This window comes from Marmota monax, unplaced genomic scaffold (assembly GCF_021218885.2).
Source record: "Marmota monax isolate L192 unplaced genomic scaffold, Marmota_monax_Labrador192_F-V1.1 WCK01_AAM20220418_F8-fsc00041, whole genome shotgun sequence".
NCBI classification, from domain to species: domain Eukaryota; kingdom Metazoa; phylum Chordata; class Mammalia; order Rodentia; family Sciuridae; genus Marmota; species Marmota monax.
This window is the reverse complement of record NW_026695238.1, coordinates 10,921,421-10,938,143: the sequence shown is the minus strand read 5'-3', so window position 1 is coordinate 10,938,143 and position 16,723 is coordinate 10,921,421. Positions and strand designations below refer to the sequence as shown.

General features: G+C 44.9%; 2 protein-coding genes and 1 pseudogene across 2 annotated transcripts; 2 read left to right on the top strand and 1 right to left on the bottom strand.

Moving 5' to 3' along the window:
- Positions 1-1,525: 1,525 nt before the first annotated feature.
- On the bottom strand, positions 1,526-10,230 carry LOC124089747 (small cysteine and glycine repeat-containing protein 6-like). Its single transcript, XM_046439979.2, has 5 exons — positions 10,182-10,230; positions 9,977-10,021; positions 9,864-9,905; positions 9,572-9,777; positions 1,526-1,954 (listed from the first exon to the last, which is right to left on the bottom strand). Exons 1-5 carry the CDS (start codon positions 10,228-10,230, stop codon positions 1,907-1,909), a joined length of 390 nt encoding a protein of 129 aa, XP_046295935.1. The 3' UTR covers positions 1,526-1,906.
- LOC124089594 (small cysteine and glycine repeat-containing protein 5-like) lies at positions 4,367-4,636 on the top strand. Its single transcript, XM_046439751.1, has one exon. It carries the CDS (start codon positions 4,367-4,369, stop codon positions 4,634-4,636), a length of 270 nt encoding a protein of 89 aa, XP_046295707.1.
- A 5,299-nt stretch (positions 10,231-15,529) lies between the features above and the next one.
- LOC124089778 (U6atac minor spliceosomal RNA) lies at positions 15,530-15,643 on the top strand (annotated as a pseudogene).
- The last annotated feature ends 1,080 nt before the right edge of the window (positions 15,644-16,723 follow it).

Here is a 16,723-nt window from a genome sequence, read left to right as displayed (position 1 = left end):
AACTTAATATTCTGAAAAATCAAACCCAAAATCTCATCCTACAATGTAAGTTGAACTCCCAGCCTTGCTGGGAGTCTTGATGTCAATAATAGATAATATATTAACCTTCTGGGCCGAACCTTATAAAAAAGTGTGATTTGTTTTGATTTCAGTCATCTCTCATGAAGTCAGACATTGATTGGAAAGGAGCGGAATTGTGACAATTGGAACAGAAACAGGGCCACTCCTATGGAAGCTGGGAATAGCTAACCCCCAAATTCTGCCCCGTCTTCTCTGCAGCAGCTTCAGCTCTTCCAGTTACCTGTGGAGGTTAGCCCTCCTCCACCTGAAGGACATGCGGAGGCTCCCCGGGGGCAGTTCCTTTTCCAGGGACCATACATTATCCCTGCCTCTCTCTTTGCTGGAGACTTAAAACTACATTCAAGTCCCGGCAGGCCCTGAAGGGAGAGCTACAGAATGTGACCCAGGAGGTAGTGCACTCCTCACCCAAAGAAATGTGTGACCTTCAAGCTTTATGAAAATAAATTGGGAGAGCATGCGTAGGAAGGGATCTTACACATTGTAGAAGGGACGCATTGGATCAGGCCAAATTTAGTAACACAGGTCACCTAATTAGATATCCTGGATTCAAGCCAGTTGTAGAACTACATTTTTAATTCTTATATTTGGTTAAATAATGTTTTTTTTTTTGTTTTGTTTTGTTTTTTTGTAAAACCCAAATAGGCTTAGTCCTGCCATTCTGTACGATATTCAGATCTTGATAGGAATGCCCATGTTTGGTATGTGGGGCTGCAGCTCAAGGACTATGTCATATTAGATCAATAAAATAGGGACTGTGAATCTTCCAGGGGTAATGCACACTGAAAGCATGAGGGAGGGGGAGTTTGTAAAGACAACTGAATGTTTCACTGAGGGAGGGGTTTGGTTATCATAAGGCCAGCCATAGTGTATGTTTGTTTGTGTGTGTGTGTGTGTGCTTTTTGGTTTGTTTTTGTTTTTTAATATTTTTTTAGTTATACATGGACACAATATCTTTATTTTGTTTATTTAAATTTTTATGTGGTGCTGAGGATCAAACCCAGTGTCTCACAGGTACAAGGCAAGTGCTCTACCGCTGAGCCACAATCTCAACCCTTGTTTTGTTTTGCTTTTTTTGTTTTTGTTTTTGTTTTTTTGGTACTGGGAATTGAACCCAGGGACACTCAAACTACTGAGCCACATCCTCAGCCTTTTTTTATATTTTTATTTTGAGACAGGGTCTTGCTAAGTTCCTTAGGGCTTCACTAATTTGCTGAAGCTGGTCTTGAACTTGTAATCCTCCTGCTTCCACCTGCAGAGCTGCTGGGCACAGGTGCCACTGGGCCCAGCTGGCCATAGCTTCTTATGTGACCCTTTGCTTGAGATGCTACCATTACAAGTGTTTCAAGGGTTTTCCTCAAAATAAAACATCCCTCGAGTTTCAGAACACACAAGGATTCATGTGGTCAAACAGAACACAGGAAAAAAGAATACTTTTTATGTGCATATACTTTATTAGAAAATTTGGTTATTATTACATAATAACTAAGAACAAAAAGGAAAAAAAGAAACATTTACATAGAAAAGGAAAAGTAGAACAGAGGGGGAAGTGAAGACAGTGATCACCCACCCAAGGGAGCGCTGGGAATAGTGGTCTCATTGAGCAGAGGTCAGAGGTCAGTGACTTGGGGGTCACTCAGGTACCAGGATCAGGTGTCCTGTGGCATTGAGATGGTTCCTATTAGTTTGGAAACTTTTCAGCCAGGAAGACTTCAAATACCAAGGAAAACCAGAAACACAGTCCAGGTACAGAGAGAGATTGAAGAACAGGAAGGAAAGGACGTAAGTCTTACCCAGAATGGCTGCTGGTGGAGCGGCTGGCGGCCGCCTAGCAGCAGCACTGCTTCTGGCAGCAGCACTTCTGCTGGCAGCAGCCCTTCCCACAGCCGCAGGAGCGACAGCAGGTGCGGCGGCAGCAGCACACCCTGCGGGTGCAGCAGCCACAGCAGCCACAGCAGCCACAGCAGCCACAGCAGCCACCACAGCCACCACAGCTACCACAGCCACCACAACCACCACAGCCACAGCCACCACAGCTACCGCAGCCACCGCCACCACAGCTACCACAGCCACCGCAGCCACTGCAGCCACCGCAGCCACCGCAGCCACCACAGCCTCCACAGCCACAGCAACCCATGTTGTCAGTAGAGAGGACTCAGGTGCAGAGAGGAGAGGACTCAGGAGAGGAGAGGGAGGTCTGGAGCCTCCTTCTGCTGGGGCCCCTTAAGTACCATCTTGGGAAAAGGAAAAGGGAAAGACCCAGGACTCGTGATCAGTGCTCACTTCCTTGTTGTTATTGCACTTCCCACACTAAGATTGTCTAGGGCTCTCCTTTGTTTACATCCTTACATACATTGTGAATGCATGAGAAAGCCATCTTTGAATCCTTCCCTTCTCTCAGTCCTGTATCTGTTCTCACCAAATTCTGTTTATTCTGTCTCCTTAAAAGCTGCAAAACCTATTCACACATCCATAGTTCCACAGCAACCCCACCCAGTTCAAGCAACCCCTGAGCCCTTGCAAAATCTCCCTCTGATCCAAAGACCAGGCAGGTGGACTAGGGTCACTAACCTGCTGGGTGTGGTGCTACACACCTATAGTGGACTCAGCCTCCTGGGAAGCTGAAGCAGGAAGATCACTTGAGCCTGTGAATTGGAGATTGGCCTAGGTAAAATTGCAAGATCCTGCTGAAAGAAAGAAATAAAGAGGAAAAAACCCCACGTTTTCTGGGGGTGTAGCTCAGCTGTATCATGGTAGAGCACTCGTCTAGTATGTGTGAGGGCCTGGGTTTCATCCCTAGCAACACACACACACACACCACCACCACCACCACCACCACCACCACCACCACCAATCAGCCTAAAGACTTCCAGCATTTCCTCTCACTCAATTTCTAAAAACAGTTTACCAAGCTGGGAAAACAGGCCCTGGGTAGTGAGCCTCTCACAAACAGAAGAGTAGAGGGTCTTGCCACCAAAGGTCTGAGCACTGTCCCTTGAACTCCCCCTGATTGACAGATAAGCTCCTGCATGAAGGCACCTAAGAACAGCCCGCTAGCCTTCCCATCTGTTTCCTTGTATTTTTACAGCTTCCTTGTGGATCACCAAGTGCCAAGCCCACCAGGATCCATGGGGTTGATCTTCAGTTCAAAGCCGTAAACTGCTCTCTCCCTTGTCAGCTCTTCTCCTTCCTGACCTCTGGACTGTGTGTGCCACAGACAGAGCCCAGATAGCCCAGCATCTAGAGGGTCCCGGTCAGGCTAGTTAGCAGGGAGGTATTTCTCTCACATCTCAGTTGATATCGTCCAATCAAGGACAAAAGTGTCTTCCTCACCCAAAGCAACATGTGACAGGAATTGCACCACTAACATGTAGACTTCAATAAAGATTTATTTCTACTTTTAAAACAATCCTTAAAGCCTGGGTGTGCAGAAGACAAATCACAATGGTATGCTTCAAATGAAGTGGTTAGTGAAGGAGTAAATATTCCACCAGCAGATTCCACTTCTTGATAAGGGGGTGATGGCATCTGGCCTTACTAGTGACTTTGACTCCGTTGGCTATTCCTATTCTCAGTTGCAGTGTTACTTTGTGTGTAGGCCCTGAAGTCAGGGCCTGAGCCTTAAACCTCACTCATCTGCATCTCAACAGCTCACAGCCCCTGGGCCAGGGGCTCCAGGCAATGCCTGTGGTCAGTGAGCCCTTGCCCAGAGTTCAAAAACTAGGTCCACGTTTTCCAAACCTTGTGGGAAGAGAGAGAAGGCTGCCATTACTTTGACAGCCTTGTCATGCCTCTGGATCCCAGAATGCTCCCCAGGAACCGTTAGGCCTTTTTTGTTTGTACTGGAATGTAGTTTTAAGAAACAATAAACAAGGGGCTGGGGTTGTGGCTCAGAGGTAGAGCGCTCGCCTAGCACGTAGGAGACGCTGGGTTTAATCCTCAGCACCACATAAAAATAAATAAAATAAAGGTATTGTTTCCAACTACAACTAGAAAGAAGGAAGGAAGGAAAGAAAGAAAGAAAGAAAGAAAAAGAGAAAGAAAGAGAAAAAAGGAAAGAAAGAAGCTGAGAACATAAAGAAGACAAAGACATCTGTGAAGGGAAGTAATTAAGAGCTGCTGAGATTCTTGCTTGCACATCAGAAACGAGGAAGGGGTCATATGCCCTCTTTCATCTCTCCCAGAGTTGGTACTTAAACCCCACCCCCTGCAGAAGAGAGCCCCAACTCTCCCTCTCCTCTCCTCCATCCTCCCTCCTCCCTGCACCTGAGTCCTCTCTGCTGACACCATGGGTTGCTCTGGCTGTGGAGGCTGCGGTGGCTGTGGTGGCTGTGGTGGCTGCAGCAGCTGCACCACGTGCAGATGCTACCGGGTCGGCTGCTGCTCCAACTGCTGCCCCTGCTGCCGTGGCTGCTGTGGGGGCTGCTGCAGCACCCCTGTGATGTGCTGCTGCCGCCGCACCTGCTGCCGCTCCTGTGGCTGTGGCTCCTGTGGCTGTAGCTATGGGAAGGGCTGCTGTCAGCAGAAGTGTGGCTGTAAGAAGCAGTGCTGCTGCTAGGTGGCCTTGTGCCTCTGATCCTGGGCAAGAGATGCAGGGGACTTTCCCCAGACCTCCTCACCAGCACTACCTGTCCTCCAGCATCCTGAGACTTCTCCCCCTGGCCTCTGACTTTGCTCCTACATTCTGTGTCACTGTGTGTCCACTTCGGTGTTCTCCGTCCTCCTATCAGAAGAATTTCCTATCTAACAACAAACAGCCTACACAAGGCTTGAGACAGCCCAGCTCCTAAAGGAGCCCACGTCACGTGTCCAATCCAAACAGAATGTGGCCCCACATACTTTCTGATGTATATGGTTATTTCCTTCCCATTCTTGTGCTTTTATCTTCACTTTTATCTTGTGCTTTTTCTCTCTGTATTCCTAGTAGTCAATGGCTATTTTAAATTTTTCTAGCAAAATACAAATTTATCATTAAACACTTCTCTTTATCTTTACTTTGGTGTGACCATATCCCGTATCCTAAAACATCTCAATCCTTCTTAAAAGGTCTTTGATGAGCTGGGCACACTGGCACATGCCTGTAATCCCAGCAGCTTCCCAGGCTGAGACAAGAGGACCTCAAGTTTGAGGCCAGCCTCAGCAATTTCTAGAGACCTTCAGCAACTTAGCAAGACACTATCTCAAAATTTTAAAAAAAAAATTAAAAATTAAAAGGGGTGAGGATGTAGCTCGATGGTAAAATGCCCCTGGGTTCAGTCCCCAGTACCAAAAAGATCTTTGTTGGATGACAGTGGTGGCAGAGTCATCAGTGACACTGTGAATAGCTCTCCTGCTTCTGCTGTTCATGCAATTCAGGTAGGAATGTACGCACAATACATCTGGTTATATCTGTCATCTGAGTTCAATTTTGAGGCAAGTGTTTTGGTTTCAGATGGTCAACTTCTGTGAATGCATTCAAAATCCTGTTCTGTTCACAGTTAAAAAATTCAAACAAAACTACAGAGAGACATTGCTAGGGGCATTCGCTTTTGGCCTAGAGGGAAGATTCTCAGGGATGGCTACCATTTTGCTTTGTCCCCCAACCCCATCCCTCCCACCCCCGACATAAATTCAGCCAGCCACGCACATTTAGAACCTTGGCATTATTTATTTAGCTCTTCCATCTCCCTAACTACACAATTAACGCCATCGGGTTGTGCTAAATGGGTAGGCATCAATGAAAATGGGATGGATCTGAGTTATCACTATTCTCTTGAAGCAGCCTCTAGGCTCACTACTTGTCTTCAATAGAATTACTATTTGTTTTTTGTCTGCATCAATCTAACCATACTTAGAGTACTGATAAGACTTGGTTTTCTTAAATTGTGATTTATGTTTTTGTTCATTTTTTTCTCAATTTTTGGACTAGTAAGCCTGGAGGATCCTTGATCAGTACCATAATCTGTGTTCTTTTGCCAGACTGGGGGTTGGGGGTCCTGATAGAACAACTTCTCTATAAAGGTAGGATCTATTTCTTTTATACCTAAGAGGAAACTATAGACTTTAGTTACCCTCCAATAGCTATCAGTCACACTTACGACTCACATGGAAAGACAAATGATTTATGACTCAGACCATGAGTTGTCTTTGAAAGCATTACAAATTTTCAGAAGAAAATTGGTTGCTGTCAACAAGTGTTCATTGAGAGATTCTCAGATACAAAGCCAGGTCTGGGGACCTGAGGCAAGTTCAACGATGCAGCAGACCTGCAGCTGAGTGCCTTTGGAGGGAATGGCATGCATAAAGACTCATCCTAGGCTAAGCGTGGTTACTGCTGTGGTACTCCTATCAGAGGAAGGGATGCTGTTCTCCTGAAAACACCAGAATATCTTCCAAGCACCAAGTCCACGGCTCCCCGTTCCTCATGAACATGCCAGTGTGGGTTCTCTCTGTCAAGTCCAGCCTAGTTTGAACCAGTGCTGCTGAGCGCTCCAGACTGAGGACTGTGTGGTGGCAAGGCAGGGGCTGTTCCTGTGATGAGAAGGCCAGCCAGCATGTCTGTGCCAGGAGTTTCCTCATCCCTGTGGCCTCCCATCTTCACATGGTCTTCCCTCCCTACAGGTCTGTGTCCTAATGCTTAGGGGAGCATCGGTCATACTGGAATAGGACCCATCCTAACCTCATTTTAACCTAATTGCCTCTTTTTAAGTATTACCTATCTACAGTATGTCTGGCATTTGGAATTACCACTTCAAGGATGAATTGGGATTGGAGTGCATTCAGCCCATAACAAAAGCCCATAACAAAAGCAAAGTAGAGAGACATTTTATTTTTTTCTTTTGTTTACATTTTGCAGGTGACCTATGTTTAGTCTCATGTGCCCTTTGCTCTTGTTTCTAGTAACTATTTGTACTTTTCTTTTCCATAACAAATTGTCACCTATGTAGCAGAAAGAACTGAGTCTCAGCGTCCCCAGTAGGACACAAAACCATGTCTGGAAGATGCATGTTCAACACATGGTAGTGGAGCACTGTGATGTAAATCCTGAGCTCCTCTCTGGTGGCCAGGTGCACCATGAGATAAGGGAGCCCAGCCACAAATTCCCCTCCTTGTCCTCCCTGAGTGATACCTAGTAACATTCAGAGGCACCCATGAACCCCTTCTGCCTTTTGCTTGAAAGGCTCCACCCTGACCCCCATCGACAAACCCATGGGGCTACGCTCCCTCTCCACTCCTCCCTGGCTGTCTGAGCTCTTTCCCAGTTTTTCCTCCCAGTGACCCCCTGGTGACAGGCAGTGACCTCATCCCTCCAGGACCTGTGAATGGAATGAACCCCTTCCCTGAGCCTTTCCTCTGTCTCCTCTCATGACCATGTTTGACATCTCGTTTTTAAAATAATGAAGTCCACTCATACACGTACTGGATTTTTTTTTTTCACAGATCCATGTCAACACTGGGAAGCAACACCCAAGAAATACTTACTGCCCATGTCTTCTACTTCCACTGACTGAGAACAACCTCACATTTCCAATGAGCGAGACAGGGAGAGCAGGATCCTAAGCAGAGTTGGGTCTTAGATCCTAGAGGGGACTCCATGTCTCAGACTCTTCTGATCAACATTGCTGTGTGGGAATTGAATTCAAGGAGTCCTCTCCTCCGCCTTGAGAGATGGGTGAACTGGTGCTCATCTCCTGACCCCCTCCTGAGTAAGGACAGCTACTATAGGTAGAGGCAGTTGTCAGGATGTATATGGGAGGAAGAAGTTGAATCAGAGGTGGGGACTGCAGGCAAGAACCCCAGATGCTGAGAGTAACAGAGGACCTCTGGGTAGCCTCAGGGCATGAGAGGATCAGGGCTCTGGCAGGTAAGAAAGGAAATAGAGGGAAGGCCAGGTGAGTACCCAAACATCCTTGTCAACTTGAAGTCTAGGAGGCTCATCCATCCACAAGCCGTCCTCCAACCCCATCTCCTGACTTCCACGGGAAAGAGATTAGCTTTCTGTGGACTCCTATTTGGAGGTCTTATAAGAGGTAGTTATTGAACTTTTGTTTCCTTTGTTGATGTTATTCCATTGGGTCAGTTCAGCCTGTGTAAACTCTTGTCCTGTGGCCGACTCTGCATGGAGTGACAAGAAGACACCCCACCTGGGCCTCGTTGGATTAGTACAGAAATGTCCTCCTGGGAGATATATCCAAGGAGGTTGGTTTCCCTTGGCCCCAACCTCACAGCCCCACCCCAGCTGGGGGCCCCATATGCTTCCTTTTACTCTCACTTCACTGCTAAATAAACCACAATAGTTCAGGAATCTGGAGACTACATGGAGAAAGCCCAAGAAGCAGTATTTGACATTAGGAGAAGAGGTGTTTGGGGATGTACTTTTTTGTGCAGGTGGACATTAGGGGTGGTTTGATTGTTATGATTCTAATGCTGATGTTATGCTACAACTAAAGCTGATCTTCTAGTTTGAAGCAGCTGATAAAATGGATTCCCTGGTACCTGACGTGGCTAGATCTCTGCTCAGATGTCTGGATCTTGGAGAGATGACTCAGAGGATAAGAGGCTTTGTAATGAGTGACAGTTGGTGGAAAGCACAACGTGAACTAAACAGCTAATGGACGAGAAGTGCAGCAAGACTCCAGTCCTCTGGCTACGTTGCCTTCTGGAGTGTTGTCAGCAATGAAGCCATGGCCGCCAAGATCAACATGTGGTGGAAAAGAACTCTGTGCATAGACAAATAGGGACCTTGAGGAATTATAAGTCTAAAAAGTGGCCGTGCTCTTATGTGATCTTATGATCATTTGGGGGCTGATCAATATTTTTGTACCAGACTTTAGTTGCAAAGACTCCATGAAGGGAGAGATTTGGGGACCACTTTGGTTTATGACATTGAAGTGCCAAGGTTGAGGAAGTGCCCCCACCCCTCTCTTCTCAATAAACCCACAAAATATTAATCATCCCCTAATCTGTCTGTGCCTACTGCAAGCAATTTATATCAATTTTGGCTCTTTGCACATATAGCATGGGCCTTATCTATTGAAATAAAACTCATTTTTCCCCCGTAGACAGTTTAGAGACTGGAAAGAGAGTAAGAGACGACTCTTTGAAGCTGATTTACAGTAATTTATTAAGACAAGAATTGCTTGGTATATAAAATATGCCAATGCAGTGATAAAACCAGGACATAAATAAAGACCTTTAGAGGCAGTTTAAGGAGGTATAGCATTAACTATCTTTACTGCATTGTGCTGAGGCCATGATTTGAATGGAGATTGACAGAAAAGACAGCATTTTGTTACTTTGGTTGGTGATTAGGAACTGAACAAGATCACAAGAACTATAGAAATGTGGGATGTTTTCAAGAGCAGTTGATAGGCTGAGGTCATGCTTCAGACAGAGAGGAGGAGACAGAAGGAGGAAGCTGACCCAGAGCAGTTACCTGACCCATAGCCGTTACCTGACCCATAGCCGTTACCTGCCGTACCTGCCCCCTAGCAGCAGCATTGCTTCTGACAACACATTTCTGCTGGCAACAGCCCTTCCCATAGCCACAGGAGCCACAGCCACAGGAGTGGCAGCAGGTGCAGTGGCAGCAGCACACAGGGGTGCTGCAGCAGCCCCCACAGCAGCCACGGCAGCAGGGGCAGCAGTTGGAGCAGCAGCCGACCCGGTAGCATCTGCACGTGGTGCAGCTGCTGCAACCACCACAGCCACCACAGCCACCTCAGCCACCACAGCTACCACAGCTACTGCAGCCACCACAGTCACCACAGTACCACAGCTACTGCAGCCACCACAGTCACCACAGCCACCGCAGCCACCGCAGCCACCGCAGCCACCACAGCCACCACAGCTACTGCAGCCACCACAGCCACCACAGTACCACAGCTACTGCAGCCACCACAGGAACTGCTGCAGCCACCGCAGCCTCCACAGCCACAGCAACCCGTGGTGTCAGTAGAGAGGACTCAGGTGCAGGGAGGAGGGAGGAGGGAGGAGAGGAGAGGGAGAGTAGATGCTTCTTCCTGCAAGGGTGGGGGCTTAGTACCAACTCTGGGGGCAGAATTGACCTAGAGCGTGTCACTTCCCTGTTCTTTGTTATGCAAACATCGACAGCAGAATCTCACGTGGCCTTTGTGTACTTCCCTCGTGGGGTCCTGGAAGCTTTTCCTCCATGCTTTCATTTGGGTTTCTCCCCAGATCTCTAACCCCCAGGATTTGTCTTTTTTATTTAGAAGGGCTTATAAACTTCTACTTTAATGTTCCTTAATGCTTTTCCATCACATAAACCTTGGTGGGGAGCAGCGTATTCAATCTAATAAGCTGATGTTGAAGTGCCTTCTCCAATGAGGAAGTGGCTCTGCAGGGCACCGTGAGAACATAGCAAGAAGAATCCACAGGCTCTTGGTCTGGTGAGAAACTTATGAGGAAATTTCAATAAGCAGCTGGAACAAGACCTGAAAAACCCTGCAGACTGACTGTTTAAGTCGCCAAGGAGGAAATAAGCCAACTCTGAGTGTGCATGGGAGAAACGGAATTGGGAAGCCTACGACAGGGACTCTGTCATAGAAGGGGCTTTCCATAAGAGCTGCAGGAAAGACTGGAGATGGGAAAATGAAGGACAAACAGGCTACAACATCCAAAGGACAACTGGGTGAGACTTACATAGGTAAAACAGGGAAGGTGCGGAGCCAGGAATAGTCAGAGCCACACCTGTAAACCTTGAGTCAAAGTGGACAAATCCTTGGGTACCATGTTGAAGAAGCGTTCGGAGGTGTACAAGTCAGTGGGAACTGTGATCCATGTTTCAGGAAGGTAACCAACAGCAGAACCAGGACTTGGGAGGTGAGAATCCAACAGGGAACCACTTAAGGGGCTTTTGCAATGTTTTGGCCAAATTGAATGTGGTCCTCAATGGGCCAACAGCTGGGTTAGTGAGAGAGGGGAAAAAGTGACAAGTTGGACATGCAACATTCTTAGGGGTCATCTTTGCAGTAGAGAAAACAGGGTCATGGTAATAGCAACCATTAGTTTTCTGCTGGATCTGTACTTAGTCATTTCGTAAGTTGTCAATAAATACTTGTGTGTGGTGCTTGGGATTGAATCCAGGGCTCTGTGCCTGCTAGGCAAGAGCAATAAATATTCGTTGAATGTGTTAATGAACTAGTTGATAAATTGAGTTATCTATTATTATTTACTACATGGGTTCATTCACTTCCTTTGAAGCCCTCCTGCCCCATCAATCACTATTCTGAGGGTCCACAGAGGGGTCAGTGTGTTCATAGACACACCACTCTCTGCTGCCCTGTGGCGTGGCCCTTCCACTTGCTTGTCTTTCTACCCTGGCTGGTCGCTCGAGCCTAGCAGGGAAGCAGCCCTGAGGCCTTGTGAGCAGGAAAGACTGCTGTAGGGTCCTGGTGGATACCACCTCCTGCAGGTGCTGCTCGAAGGTCCCAAGCCAAAGCTATGCCATGGAAGAGCTCATCACTGTCACCAGCCACCACACATGTTGTGGTTCTGCCATTGCCAACACTTCTGAGCACGTCTATGCCAATGTCACCCGGATATACCCTATACCCTGATATCAATCTGATGCAGTGGAAAGAATGTTTTTCCCCTACCTTCTACCACATTCTGTTACTTGGTCCCAAAATACTATGCTGGACTCTCCATGTCTCACAAGGGATTTTTCTCTCCACATGCTTCACGCACAAATCTACTGTGGTGTACAATTGTTATGGCTCACAACATGGACCTAGAGTACATCTTTTTCTATTTATAATCATATAAATATGAACTCATTATAATATATACCACTCAAAACATATCTAAGAACTGGGGCATTGTTAATAGAACCAAAGTTCATTGTTTGTCTTCTTTCTGCTAAAATGATTTTGTTTTACTTTGTTGCCTTTTGGTTTTGGTTAGGATGTATCCCCCAGTCTTAAGCTCCATTTCACATGTTTCCCAACTTAATGAGACATCTTAGAATTCCCCAGGCCAGTGGTGCTTTAGTCTCAAGTGGGGACAGTCAGTCCCAAGTATAAATGACATCGTAGAACTGATAAACTTTTGTGGCCACCCATACAGCTTTCCAAATCCTCTTTCTAGCTTGATAGCTAAGTCAATCCACTTTATACCTTTTCTCTACCTAATGGCTCCTGCCCACTCTTTTGTATAATTAATTCATCATAAAATTAATCTATAATTACACTTCTATGTGTCATTCTGTGCTCAGAGTGTATTTGTGAAAAGTCAAGTCGAAAAAAATATAGAGAGAAGGGCTTCGTCAGGTTTCCCTTCTTCCAAGTCATTTTTCAAGCCAGACATTCAGATAATGGGTAAGGCATTAACGAGAGTCCAGGCTATGTGGAAACTGCCATTTGGAGTCGCTACTTGTGATTGGACTGGTAAGGAGCATTTTAACAGCAAATGAGTTTATGGTTATCTCTAAAGGAAATGGAATTATTATTTTTTATCTTAAATATTGTAACTGTGTATTTTCCCTGTATTTTGCAAGCAAATAGATAAAAGAACACTTTCAGTAAGGGAAAAAAAAGTGCTCCTACTCCACTTCTTTCCTCCTTATAGAAAAGGACAAAAAGGTTCTGTGTACATTAGTGTGGCTGCCCTAGAGGAAAAAACAGATGTCAATGAATGTGGCAAAAGGATTTGTGTTAGAGACATTTCACAAAGGCAAGAGCCGATGGAAAGGATGGTCAAGTTGGGGAAAGGCAGAGAGAAGCTGGAGAAAGCAGGACTCAGGGCACCCCAAAATCACCCCTAGGTCTTAGGCATTCACACAGAATTTTAATCAGAAGGTTTCCCTTGTGAAAAAAAAAATGTAGGAATCCCTATAATTACCCCAAATACTAGACTCCTACATAGATATCAGCTAATGAAAACTTTTCTTTTCTTGAAAACAATTTTAAGCCAAAATTAGAAAATAATAAATCAAGCAATGATCAAAATTCATTCAAAATGCATCTGCATTCATATACGTCTGCCTATAGGCAGTCAGCTCAGCTTGGCCTGGGGATTATCAACCCAGTCCCCATCCAGGCAACCTGTAAAACCCAAGTCACTGGAAGCCATCTGGCTTTCCAGTTTGGCACCTAGCAGTCAGTAGCACAAATTCCTACATGTTTTCAGCATGCCAGCTAAAAACAGCCAGGTGTTGTTGTCCTAAATACATAGAGGATGCTATTTGGTGCACCTATCAATTAACTTCCTGCCTATAGTTCCATGGTGAAAGATAAACAGCTGAGCAAAATGGGACCAAATCAATACGCATTTGTCGAACCCTTGTTATGTGCAAGGCCATATGGGTGAACCAAAGAAATGTGCGTTTAAATTACTCCAAACCCATAAGAGAGATGAGAAAAAATAATTGGGAAAAGGAAGAAAAGAAAGATTTATAGCTCAATAAAGGAAGAGTTGTCTCAAAGCAGTGGCTGGTGAAGTTCCAGCTGAATATTAAGATTTTTAAGAGGAGTGACAAATCACTTCCAATTACACAGAAAAGAAAGGCTGGCTTATAGAGATGACAGAGCAGGAGCTGGCTAGGAGTGGAAAACCAGACTTAATAGGTGGAGAGGAAGAAGGAAGAGAGGGCACAGGACACGGTCTCCGATCATCCTGCATGAATTGATCCTCCACCTCCAGAAAAACATGACCCAATCTTTTCTAATTCCCTGATGGAAATAATAACACTATATCATAGGGCTGTTGTGAAGTATGCATGTGACAACACATCTGAAACTCTTAGAATAGAGCTTGAGACACCAATAGATGTTAGCCATTACTAGTATTTCAAGGTAGGCCAGGGAAAAGAGAAAACTTATTCAAGACACAGAAAGGAAAGTGTATTCCTACTGTGGGGCACCTAAGATCTTTCAAGGAGTTAATTCTTACCTTAGCTCTGATCTCATCTCCCTCCTGAGCTGGGCCCTTGCAGCTAGTCTCTCCTACGGTGAAAAGTGTATTCAAGATGGAAATTCAAGTTGAGACAGTAATGAACTTTGAAAAGTTTCCTTTTCAAATGACTTATATGGCATGGTTTTTAAAAAACGGTATTTCAGGAAGATATATCTGACAGCAGCTTATAGGATAAATTCCAGATGAAAACCCAGAGACAGGCCAATTAAATGGCTACAGGTATGGAATTTCATCTCTACTCAAAATTCTCAAACACACGCAGTCTTATTGAAAATTTTATCCATAATACATTACATTAATGAGTACAATAAGGATAACTCTCCAAAGCAACTTCAGTGGGCCACAGAAGGATAAGCTAAATGGGCTCCTCATTATCTCCAGCTAATAGGAAGAACCAAACCATGTTGCCCATCCTTTGCCAGGTATTGTGCTGGGTAAAGGGCTTGCCTGGGAGAAAGGAGTGATCAACCAAAGTGGCCAAGATGAGGTTCTGCTCCTGCATTTTGTCACCTCAAAGGCTGAAGGAAAACAGATAACTAACAGTTATTAGTCCAAGTCAAAGGGTTTATGCGAGGGGTCATGGGTCACAGGAGAGGGTAACTGCAAGGACAGGAGGGAGATGAGATCAGAGCTAAGGTGAGAATTTACTCCTTTAAAGATCTTAGGTGCCCCACATGGTCTGATCAAGTTCATTGGAGCACAAAGAAAAGGCTTCTCGAATGGCTAAGAAAGTCCAATCTGTATTATACATCATTCCTCTAAAATTCTACAATGCTTCAACCCTTTCTGTTTTTTTTTTTGTTGTTGTTGTTGTTGTTGTTTTGTTTTTGTTTTACTTTTTTGTGGGGGTCGGGGGGATACCAGGGATTAAACCCAGGGGCACTTAACCACTAAGCCACCTCCCCAGACCTTTTTATATTTTATTATATCATCACTAAGGAATGTAAACTTATAGCCTTAAATGGAAATGTCAAGAAACTTTCCTGCCCTTGAAAAGTTGCTTAGGCCCTCACTAAGGTGCTGAGACTGGTGTTGAATTTATGGACCCTCCTGCCTCAGCCTCCCAAGCCACTGGGATTATAGGGCTGTGCCACTGTTCCCAGCAAATAAATGGTTTTCTGAGCAAATATTTTTGAGCTCTTATAATGTTACAGGCATCTAAACATCTTATAATGTTCTAAGTATTTTTACATGTAACATTTAAGTTTATTCTTGAAATAACACTCCAAAAAATATTGGAATGTTCATTGTCCAAGATCACAAAGGAGTTGAAAAGTTGGGAAACAGGCCCAGGCAGCCTGACCTTGGACCCTTGTACACCACTGGATTTCTTATCTTCAATGTCTAGATCAGACTCAATAAACTGAGGCCCGCTTTCAGCCCACCCGTTGTTTTGTAAATACTATTTTATTGAAGCAGGGCTTCTCTGAAGTATGTCTGTTTCAAGTTAGAAGGCTTCACTGGGAAGAGCAGGCATCACATTATCCGAGAGGGCTGGACCATGAGCACACTTGGCCAAAGGGGTTTTCCTGTATGAAAACTGTATGAAAGGAGAGAAGGTCAGCTCTCCCCTGATGAGGGTCCAAGAGCCCTCTGTCCTGAGGGGTCCAAGCACTGCCACCTGCCTCTGAGCGTCTGACCTTGCTTTATTTTCTGGTATGCTGATGCACAGTAGGGTGGCTAGAAGATAACAATAATGTACTGTGCACTTCAAAAAGCTGGAAGAAAAGATTTTGCAAGTTTTCACCATGTAGACATGATCAATATTTGAGGCGATAAATATGTTTTACCTGATTTAAACATTGCACAGTGTATTCATGACTCAAAAGGGAACCTGATATCCTCTCCATATGCAACATTTTTATGTTTTTATTTACCAGTTAAAATAGACCTTAAAACATGTTAAAGGGGAATTTTTAAACTTTATTTTGTTTTTACTGTAAGCAAATTGCATTAAACTGAATACACTGTGGTGAGCCGCAGTGCAGTTTGAGTTTGGAGTTTTTAGCCTCTCACACGCCTGGAATGAGCCTATGGGAGCCTCTACAGCTGACTTCCCTCTGAAAGGGAATCTGTCTTGTTCCCGTAATCACAGTGAGGACGATTTTCTTATTAACATACAAGCTCTTCATGGTCACTGATGCTTAGTCTCAGTCTGAAGTGTTCACACTTTCTAATAAATACGCATTAATCCAGGTTAAATACAGAGCTAACAGCTGTGGGGAGTACTTGGATCCAAAGAACGGGTCTTTCCAGGGCTAAAATAAAGTGAGTGAGGGAGGCAATTTTCTGGGCTACAAAATTTAAGGTGGCACCAAAAACATAAATTCAATTATTAAGATAAATAATATAATTAAAAAATCAAAATAAGTATGAAAAAAAATCCATGATGAGTAAAATATAAAATTCTATAGAAAGAGAATCAGACCTTGTCCTTGCCTGGCTTGGCCTCCACCATGCCTCAGCCTGGCTTCTTACTTTGAAAGAGTTTGACAGTTTGGTACTGACCAGGTTCTTAAATGGTACCACGGTTCTGCAAATGCAAATGTGGCTGTCCCTCTTGCCTGTGCAAGACTGTAGATGGAGGGAAGACACATGTGACCAGGAATCCAAAGAATTTAAGGTCTCATCATTTCCCATTGAGCAGTTTCAATTATATTTACTCCAAGAAACATTCTTGAGAAGTTCCATGTGAACACTGTATTAGGTTCTGAAAGGCCAGAGAGAAGAG

Excerpts from the sequence above, each read along its gene's own strand:
- LOC124089594 (XM_046439751.1), top strand. The coding sequence starts at position 4,367 with ATGGGTTGCTCTGGCTGTGGAGGCTGCGGTGGCTGTGGTGGCTGTGGT.
- LOC124089747 (XM_046439979.2), bottom strand. The coding sequence starts at position 10,230 with ATGGAGGAAAAGCTTCCAGGACCCCACGAGGGAAGTACACAAAGGCCA. Across the intron at positions 10,022-10,181 it reads GGGAAGTACACAAAGGCCAC|TCCTCTCTACTGACACCACG; the intron begins GTGAGATTCTGC and ends CCTGCACCTGAG. Across the intron at positions 1,955-9,571 it reads GCTGTTGCCAGCAGAAATGT|GGCTGCTGCCAGCAGAAGTG; the intron begins GTTGTCAGAAGC and ends GGCTGTGGGAAG.